The sequence below is a fragment of the Nymphaea colorata genome, chromosome 1 (assembly GCF_008831285.2).
Source record: "Nymphaea colorata isolate Beijing-Zhang1983 chromosome 1, ASM883128v2, whole genome shotgun sequence".
In the NCBI taxonomy this organism is placed as follows: Eukaryota; Viridiplantae; Streptophyta; class Magnoliopsida; order Nymphaeales; family Nymphaeaceae; genus Nymphaea; species Nymphaea colorata.
The window spans coordinates 5398742-5408760 of record NC_045138.2 but is presented as its reverse complement, the minus strand read 5'-3'; the positions used below and the strand labels follow the sequence as shown (position 1 = coordinate 5408760).

Genomic DNA, 10019 nt, shown 5'->3' with positions numbered 1-10019 from the left:
AGGTTAGAAGGGTCTCCGTCTGCTTTAATTACCTGCTAACTATGGAGAAGTACTGGCCAATAGAGTGTGTTCTCCATCTCAATTCTAGTATTGAAGTCAATGCTATGCTCCGCAACCGTCGAGGCACTCCTGATTTGAGTCGTTCTATTGTTTTTTATACATATCTCATTTCTTGCTAATAAAAGGGATGGAGACATATCCACTCAAAGGATTAATTTGGAAAAGGATGTAAGTTGGAAAAATGTAAATCTGATTCCCGTGCACATGAAAGGCAGTTTATTTGATTTAACAGGAAGTACAGATCTTACGTTATAACCGATAACCTATTAAACTTGCTATTTTCATGTATTCGGCAGTAAGTTGCATAAATATAAAGCTTTTTATAGTTTTTGAATGTCATAAAAGTTTATAACAGCAATGGACAAAGAAAACCAGAAATAGTTGTGCACCGATTGATACTCAGTTCTTTTTTTGAAAAAGATTTGTACAAACGGGGTTCTCTTCCATCTCCATCCGTTGCGTACATGGAAGCTCCACATGGACCCTCGCCATTAATGAATCAGCTGCCGCCCACGACTTAAATTGATGAGATGAAGGTTGACTCAGCTACTGCATCAAAGAAAATATGACAGCCATTGATATTTGATTGACCGTCTCTTTCACTCTCCATTCATGACACTTCCGCTTTTTCTGTGAGACTCTCACACACACATTTAATTTGTAACTTTATCTCTCTTTCCATTAAACCATTTCTCTTTCTCTCCCACATTTAATTTGCCCTTAACGTCTCTCCATTAATTGCTCTCTCTCTCATTTAATTTGCCATCTCTCTCTCTTCCAGTTACGCTCTCCATATCTCTCTCTTGTCAATAATTGCACACCCTGTCTCTCTCTCATTTCGTTCTCTTTTTTAATGTTTTGTATTTCCTTTTTATTTCATTGGTTGCTATGAAAAATATTGCATGAAACCCTCTCTCTCTCTCCCTCTCTGTCTGTCTTTCTCTTCTTCTCCGCGCGTCCTTGGAGGAGCGCCGCCACAACCACTGTGCTGCCGCTGCTGCCCTTTCCCTCTGTCCAAGTCCTGGCAGTGCACCAGCAGTCCACCGCTTCGCCCTTCTGGTCTGCCCATCGCAACTCCGCATCAGCCACAAAGCTCTCTGGTTTGTGAGGAGATCACATGGCCTCCACAACAACTTGATTCCGAAACAACTTAACTGATCGTGGAAATTGGAACAGCACAAAGCGAGACAAGGCATGGCTTTCCCTGGTTTTGGTTTTCCTTTTTTTCATCCTTGAAGACAAGATTGCTTTTCATCCTTGAAGACAAGAGATGGCTGCTCAACCAGATAAGGTTGAGTTCGCCATTATGATTGTGCCGCTTATGCAGTAAAAGAAAGGAGGTACTTTCTTTTATTTTCATTTTTATTTTACCAAAAACTTTTTTTTTTTTTTTGTGCGTGAATGAAAAGAAAAAATCATTAAATTTCATGAAATTTCATTCACCAGTATAGCGCAAGTAACCATGTGGCTGTTCAAACTAGATTTTTATGTTAAATTTGTAAACTAAAGTTAGAGCCACTTCTTGTGTTATGTTGTTAACATGGGAAGCCATGTTCTAATGGCTTAGGCAAGTGTTTGTCATCTTATGGGGTGCATGTTTTCTCATTCCACTGTTGCCTTTACAAGGGAGCCTTCCATTCCAGCATCGAAGGCATTTTAATTATTTCTGACCCCTTACACATGGTCCTATGTTAGGGGCCAATAACAGATAGTTTAAATTGATAAAATTGTAGCCACCCAAGACAAAGTCATTGAAAAATTTTTCATCCTGGGAGTCGAACCAAATCAGAGAGCCTAAAACATATATCCAAGATGAAAAGTGATTTAAGGACTTCAAAAAGGGTGGCCCCACGAGTGATGCCTACCTTATTTGAGAATTATGATAAAATATTTCAAGTGATTAAGAATTATGTAAAGTTTGGAACTGAAGTAGAATTTAGCAAAATTTAAGTACTGGTTCTTGTTTGAGAGGAAGCTTACAGATGCTTTGAAACATCCGATCACCGAACCGCATTCAAATCGACAAATGATTAAGAAACTTGTGGTAAGTTGAGCTTTCAAAATCTGGTTTCCTTTCTCCTAGAAAGCCGTTTTTTTTGTTAGGTCTGCACACGAGCTGTATTGAGCTGTCAACCTATGCATAGGTGTGGACTCTAAATTGAAGTTTATAGGAATTTATTCAAATCACAAGTGCTGACGACTCTGCAATTAAGTTGGACTTCCAGACAATACCATGAAAAATCAAGTTATCTAAGCTTCAATTTATCACCCCCACGTATGGCAAGAAAAGTTTGACCATACATGATTTTCTCTCAGATAATTAAGCAAAGTTTCTAAATGGAATTCTCGTCTTCTTAAATATCCACACATCACAGTGTATTTTAGTGCCAAGTACCTTTTTTGGTAAAATTTTTATTCCACATTTCATGTACTCTCACTTGTTTGATTTCTTAGAACTTTTGTTTCTGGTATCTTTGTACCATATGCTTTTAACAATAGTTCTACAAAGTAAATTAAAAATATGCAGGCAAAAATGCCCAAGAATAAACTTCCACCTATTTTGGTGTGATTTTCTTGCAGGAAGTAAAGTTTCACATCTGCATGGAAAGTCGTGGGTGTTTAGTTTCGTGTTTGTTTTATAATGGATCTGTCCACCGAATTTGGATTTTTGTCCACCTCTACAATAAAGTTTCAACTATTCAAACGGGCCCTATTAGGTTAAAAGCTCCAAAATAGAGAAAGAGCTATAATGAAATTATGTTCTTTTTTCATCTTTTACTCTTTTTTTTCTTTAAAGGGGTCAAAATTATGAAAGCCAGGCCTGCTACAAAATCAAGTGATGCAATCAATACGCCTACGCTGATGCCAAGTTTGAGATTGTGAATATAAAAAAAGTAAAAGGCTTTACTTTTTTACAAACTTTCTAATGTTCATTGTTCGCCTTGCAGAACAAAAACTGTGCGTAGAAGAAGACCCAACCATGGCCGATGCAGTAGTTGGTCTAGTGCTGGACAAGTTGACAGCCCTTATATCCGATCAGGTTGGAGTCTTTTACAGTGCCAAGAAAGAGCTGGAGAACTTAAAAAGCGAGATGATAGCAATCAGATCAACAATGAAAGTTGCAGATGGTCTGCCATATTTCATGGTTGAAGGACTGAAGGATTGGTTGCAGAAACTCAAGGATGTTGCATATGATGCCGAGGACATTATTGACAAGTATCAAGCTAAAATCAACCAAAACAAGCAGGTATGCAGCCCCTTTGTTAATTACTTCCCATCTTCATGTGATAATCACATACGTCTCCGCTATAAACTTGGGAAAGACATTAAAGCCATCAATGAGACACTTGCTCAAATTTCCAAAGAGAAAGACCGATACCACAATATTCTTCATGAATTTGCTACAAGATCTCTACAAATAACTAATGATCGAGCAACCAGCTGTTTCATAGATAAAAAAGACATCATTGGCAGAGAAAATGATCAAACAACTCTCATCCAGAAGCTGGTTGGTGAGGATACAACAACCTGTGGAGGGGGATGTAATGTTTCAATCATCTCCATCGTTGGTATTGGTGGTGTTGGCAAAACAACTCTTGCCCAAATGATTTTCGATAATGATCAAGTAAAGAAACATTTTGGAGAATCTATGTGGTGGGTTTCCATTTTGCAACGGCCAAATGCTATAGATGTCACTAAAAGGATAGTTGAACAAATTAAGAAGGACGAGGTCAATGTCTCTGAGTTGAACACGTTGATTCAATTGGTCCATTCAACAACTTCAAAGAACAAATTTCTGCTGGTCTTAGATGATGTGTGGGACCTAGATTGGTGGGAGCGGTTGGAGCATGTCCTAGTTAAGAAGGGTGCACCTGGAAGCAGGATTATAATGACAAGTAGGAAGGAACATATTTCGAAGGGGATTGGAGCAGCATACATGCTTGAATTGGAAAGCTTTACGCATGAGAAAAGCTGGGAATTGTTCTTGCGTGAAGCATTGATCACAGAGGATGAGTTGAAGAGGCTAAATTTAGAAGAAATTGGAAGAAACATAGTGAGTAAATGTGGAGGTCTCCCACTTGTGATTCAAACTGTTGGGAAGGTAATGCAGTCAAAGGAAAGGAGAAGAGAAGATTGGGAATTCATCGCTAACAGCAAGATTTGGGATTTGAAGATACCTTCAACAACTTCTGACTCTAGTTTGCTTCCGGGGCTCGTATTAAGCTATGATGATTTATCTCCAATTTTAAAACATTATTTCACGTACTTCAGTTTGTACCAAAAGGGTGTTCCCTTATACAAGCTAGATTTTATAATGAATTTAATGGCTCATGGGCTTGTTGAGAATGCTAATGAAAGAAATATGGAAGTTGCTGCAAACCATCATATAGATGATATGGTTGGTCGTCGTTTATTTCAGCTAACAAATCCAGATGGCTTATCTCTTCAAATGCATGACACTGTTCATGATTTAGCCACACACGTTGCTGGAAAAGAATATGCACACAATTATGTCAACGAGAATACACGCCATCTAGCAATAAGGAAGCATCTTAGTTCTCTTGATGAAATTGGATTGCAAAGGAATCATGTACTACGGACCTTTCTTTGTCTCAAACCATTGTCTGAGAATCCACTTGACAAGTACATAAATAATCTTAAAATGTTGAGGGTACTGGACTTGACTGGAGGAAGTTTCACTAAAATACCTGACTCTATAGGTGATCTTCTTCTTTTGAAACATCTCGACCTAAGGGACACAACAATAAAGCAGTTGCCTGCTTCAATTGGCAAACTCCAGAATTTGCTATCATTGCTTTTAGATGGCAGTGAGATACAAGAGCTGCCCAAGGAGATAGGTCAGTTGTGCAACTTGAGACACCTGGGATTGGAAAATACGCATCAGCTTGAGTTTGTAGCTGAAGGTTTGGGTAAAGTTACTTGTTTACGTACCCTGAGCAGATTTATTATATGTCATGCAAATAAAGCTACTGTTGGCTGCAACGTAAAAGAGTTGAAGAATTTGATCAATTTGAAGGGCGAGTTAACTATTGAAAACTTGGAGAGGGTAACACTAATCAATGATGCAAGTGAAGCTCTGCTGCAAGAAAAGAAAGACATTGAAAGTTTAAATCTTTCATTTGGAAAGATTATTATCGGTGAAGAAACATCAGAGGAAGAAAAAAAGAAAATTGCAGAAGACCAAGAGCAACTACTTCAAGAACTACAGCTGCCACCTAATCTAAAGTCTCTATCCTTGACAAGGTACTGTGGAAAGAAGCTTCCTATCGATTGGCTTGATGGCTGTGTACACCTAGAAACAATTAAATTTCAGTCTTGCTCATGGATTGAAAAATTGCCTAGTTTTACTATGTTCAAGTGCTTGCATCTTCATGATTGTCACCATCTAAAAACGTTGGCTGCAAGCCCATGCTTGGAGGAATTTGTAATAGATGGATGTGCAAGCTTCACGCAGCTACCATTTTGCCCCAAACTAGAGAGTGTTGAAATGAGCAATTTAGATAATTGGGAAGGATTTGAAAAAGGAGCTGAGAAATATTGCATAAAAACATTAAAAATAAGCAACTGTTTAAAGGTGAAGAGCATGCCTCACCTTCCCAGTCTGCAAAGGCTGGAGATCAATTTCTGTGATGAATTGAGTGCTCTCCTAGAAAAAGAAGAAGCAGAGTTTGAACTGAACATGCCTGCACTGACAGAGCTGGAAATTCGTGGGTGTCCTGCACTGGTGGAATTGCCTGACATGCCTATCTTGACGTCGCTGACAATGGTGGAATGTCATAGACTGAAACAACTAACTTTCATGGGCAAATTGGAGAAATTAAAAGTTCGTGGTTGTGAAAATTGGGAAGGATGGTCACTCGAAAGAAAGGAAAATGCAACGTTGCCATTTATGCATGAACTAGATATATATTTGTGTCCGAAACTGAGGGCATTGCCTTCTTTTCCTGCTTTAACGGACATGAAAATTCATAGTTGTGAGGAGTTGCGTGCTCTCTGGAGGGAAGATGATCAACCCATTGGGCTTGAAGTTATTTCCATGCATCGTTGTCCAAATGTGAGTTTTCAAGTTGACTGGTTGCTCCCACTTACCAAGATTCGAGATCTGATGATGGATGGGCCCTTATGTTGTTTACATGTTACAACTTCTCATATTGAAGCTCTTCAACGTCTTAGAGCACTAGGATTCATCTGTTTGCCCAGTCAAACTCTGTTGCCTGAATGGTTGTGGCGTCTCTCGAGCCTTGAAATATTGATATTAGGTTTTTCTGGGGCAACAAGCAGCTTGCAAGGACCATGGGAGAAACTGAAGCAACTCGAGTTTCTTACTATATGCAACCTTGAGGTCATTACACTAGATGGACTCTTCAAGCATTCACCACATTCAAGAGATCAGCCAACTGAGGAACAATGTTCTCCTTCCGAGCGGACACACCTCTCTGTTCCTCCGAAACTGGAATGGTTGTCATTTATAGGCTGTTCCAACCTAAAATTGCTGCCAGACGGGCTCCAACACCTTATCCACCTGAAAGTCCTTGCACTAAATGATTTGCCAGAGTTGGCTTCATTGCCACAATGCCTGACTCGCCTCCCCAAGCTGGAAGGGTTGGAAATTAGAAATTGCCCAACACTGCCAGACGGGCTCCAACACCTTGTCCACCTGAAAGCCCTTAGACTAATTGCTTTGCCAGAGTTGGCTTCATTGCCACAATGCCTGACTACCCTCCCCAAGCTTGAGGAGTTGCTAATTGTAGATTGCCCCAAACTGGCATTCCTACCAGCAGGATTGGAAGTCCGCTTGGGAAATGGGTTAGAGGTTTCGGGTAATTGTCCACTACTATTAGGAGGAGCCACATGAGGAAGCAGGAGCAAAAATATTCATCAAGGGCCTACATATGGGAGGTACGTCTCATCACCACCCTTTTCTCTTTTTTATAAGTTCAATGGTACACAGGAGCCGTCGTGAGGATGGGAATAGCTAAACTGCTTAAATGTGGACAAGCTTTCAACATTCTTGGTAAAAGAAAAAAAAGATGGTTGCTGTATGAGATTTAATTGAACATCTGTTGTTTAAGTGAAACGCAACTTCCTGTATGTTTCCCCAAAAAAAAAAAAGCCTCCAAATATTTCATTAATTCTTAAAGGAGGACCCCATGAAGGTTGCCGTGTCTATGCTTCCAGTTGTTGAAAATATTTGAACACACTTGAGCAATTGAAGATTAAAAGTATCTAAAAACTTAATTTGCGTATAGTTAAAAAGTAGAAATAGACTTATTAATTTTTAAATATAATTAGATGTGCAAGATCGTGAAGAGGTGCATAAAAAGTAATAAAAATGAGGAGCAACATTTTTCTACCTACTCATTTTAACTTTTCAACTCAGTTATAGTTGACAGACCAAAAAGTTTTTTTTTTTTTGTCGTTATAATGTGTCACCCAAACGCCCACTATGGTTGTGACTCGTTAAGCTGTCAGTTAGTTGTTTAGCTTTCAATAGGGTATAAATTCAACACCGATGTTTTAGCATATATATATATATATATATATATGTATATATATATATATATATTAAAAAAAGTTTTAATTGTGGTGACACTTTTTCCTTTGTTTGAGCAAAAATTACACCTAAATGGTAAACGTGTTTTGCGTATTCTGGCTAGCAATTAATTATCTGACATTTTTTTTTCAACTATTCCGTGTACATGTTCATGCTTTTATCCCTAGAATGAAGTCTTGTTGATTTTACTAGATGCCAAGTGTTTCCAACCTGCCTTGAAAACCATGTGTTGCATTTACTGTTTGTTTCCATTAAATATGGACAAGCTCCGTGTGATTTACTTGAAAAAATGTCTAAAGGTACTGCTCCGTGTATGTGTGCCCGAAAAAATAAATCCAAATATTTAGTTAATTCTGAACGTGGACCCTGGACTAATATTGCAGAATTTGCCATGTATCTTCAGCTTACTCAATATTAAGTTGGTCATGGAGAACAAGTATGAGGGAAAAAGGAAGTACTTCTATGGGTTATTCTTGGCATCTCTTTCTTCTTCTTCTTCTTCTTCTTTGACTGTACTCCTTTTTTGGGATAATATCTATGTAACTGTTCTTGCTGTCCTTATGAATAAAAATGTCTTCTTTAATTTGTTTTACAGGTTTTCTGCTCGTCATCTTAGCATCACCTCTTCTCAAATCTGCTGCACATGATCATGTGCTTGTACACTTCCATGTTTAGTTGTGTGTTTTTTTATCCTTGTTAATTTGTTCGTAGTAAACCGCCATTATAGCTTATATGGGAGATTACTTTGATTAATAAGTTTATGAAGGTTTGTCGCTGGAGGGTTGGAATAACAATATCTGCAACTGCCCTTGGGTACATGGTTTTCACTAAAAAAGGTGTAAGAGCAAAGAGTTTGATTAATGAGAGCTGTCATCTACCTAATTCTCAAATGATTGGATGACACCATGACTTAAATCCAACCTTTGTAGCCAATTGCCGATAGCTCAAATTGGGCCTTTCAAAGGTGATATTCAACAATTTTATCACCGACCTTCTCATTGTTGGCTATGTAGACAGGTATATTATGTGTGGTAATGATTTGATAAAATAAACATTTTTTTATTTCATTTAGCTATGCTGGGATGCTAATCATCTAATAGGATGGCTTTGTATTGTCAATGAACTTATGTTCAAAAGTTGTATGTCCTTATTAATGATGTTGATATACTTAAGATATGCTATGTTGTGTGTGAATGAACTTTGCAATTGCCTATTATCTCTTATGTTGATTCCAAAGAAGGATAGTTCATCCAGAATTGATGGTTTCAACCTCATTGCTTTTTGCAATAGCCTGTATAAAATCATATCTAATGTGATGATTGCTCCTATGCAGAATTCTTTGCTCGTACACAGAATTCTTTAAGACATATTACAATCTGCAGTGGTAGGGCTTTTGTTCAATGATAGGAGCATGCATGATGAGGTCGCATTAGCCAATGACATTGTTGAACTCTTTTCGAATTCAAAAAAGAAAGTGGTTTGTGCTCAAGATGGATCTTTGGAACCCCTATGACTAGTTGTTAAGGCGCTTTATCTCTAACAGCATATTATGGTGGGATACCACCATTTTCATGGAAGTTCTTAGGAGAAGCTTTAAACAGCATATCATAAGAAAATTAGTTCCCCCCTCTGCTTGATCTGAATTTTCTTGATACCCTGCCCTATTTAGTTCCCCTCCTCAATCAAGGATATAAAGTACATCTTACAAGACACGGATGAGAGAAATGACCTTCAAATCAATAAAGAGAAATTTAACCAAACTCCCCTTGGATTTGATGAGGCAAGGAGCCAAAAGTTTGCTAGAGTGTTGGGTTGGTCGTATGTATCTTTTCACATGATGTACTTGTGGCTGCCCATAATAAATTGCAACTTATAAAAGGAACATTGTTGCAATTTGCTGCTGAAAATGAAAAAGAAATTTGCTTAGCTAAGCCCAATGGTTGGCCTCTCATATCAATTAAAACAACCTTGCCAATAACGTGATGGATTTGAATCTACATATAGCTATGCTTATTCACTATGAAGAAAGAGACATAATGTCACACCCCAATCTTTTTGACCCTCAAACAATTTTTTTTTCTAACGTAAAGTATTGAAGTGTGACCACACAAACAATTCAAAAAGAATGAGCTATGTCATTCAAAACAATAGGACGAACTTTCATTTATATAACAATTTCAATTCATACAAAATCACATCTATGTGTATGAAAAAAATGTTTTAAACCATAACTTTGATGCCTAACAAAAACAAGACATCAAAAAGACCAAACTATGGCGTGCCGGTACGACGAAAGACTCAAAACCTCTCCAGTAAGATGTGAGTGAAGCATCTAATCGACCTACTGCCCTAGGTGCTCCAAAACCTGAAAAAAGAAACAACT

General features: G+C 38.0%; 1 protein-coding gene across 5 annotated transcripts; it reads left to right on the top strand.

Annotated features, from left to right (window-relative positions):
- Window positions 1-949: 949 nt before the first annotated feature.
- Window positions 950-8808, top strand: LOC116267996 (disease resistance protein RGA2-like). Of its 5 annotated transcripts, none has more exons than XM_031649855.2 (3): window positions 950-1400; window positions 3009-6981; window positions 8232-8808. In XM_031649855.2, exon 2 carries the CDS (start codon window positions 3041-3043, stop codon window positions 6935-6937), a length of 3897 nt encoding a protein of 1298 aa, XP_031505715.1. In that variant the 5' UTR covers window positions 950-1400; window positions 3009-3040; the 3' UTR covers window positions 6938-6981; window positions 8232-8808. The 5 variants fall into 5 exon arrangements, with proteins under 5 accessions (XP_031505715.1, XP_031505721.1, XP_049931574.1 ...); XM_031649861.2 differs by having other exon boundaries at window positions 8040-8808; XM_050075617.1 differs by having other exon boundaries at window positions 8020-8808.
- Window positions 8809-10019: the final 1211 nt, after the last annotated feature.

Bases quoted from the DNA above. Each gene is read 5' to 3' on its own strand.
- LOC116267996 (XM_050075618.1), top strand. From the start codon at position 3,041: ATGGCCGATGCAGTAGTTGGTCTAGTGCTGGACAAGTTGACAGCCCTT.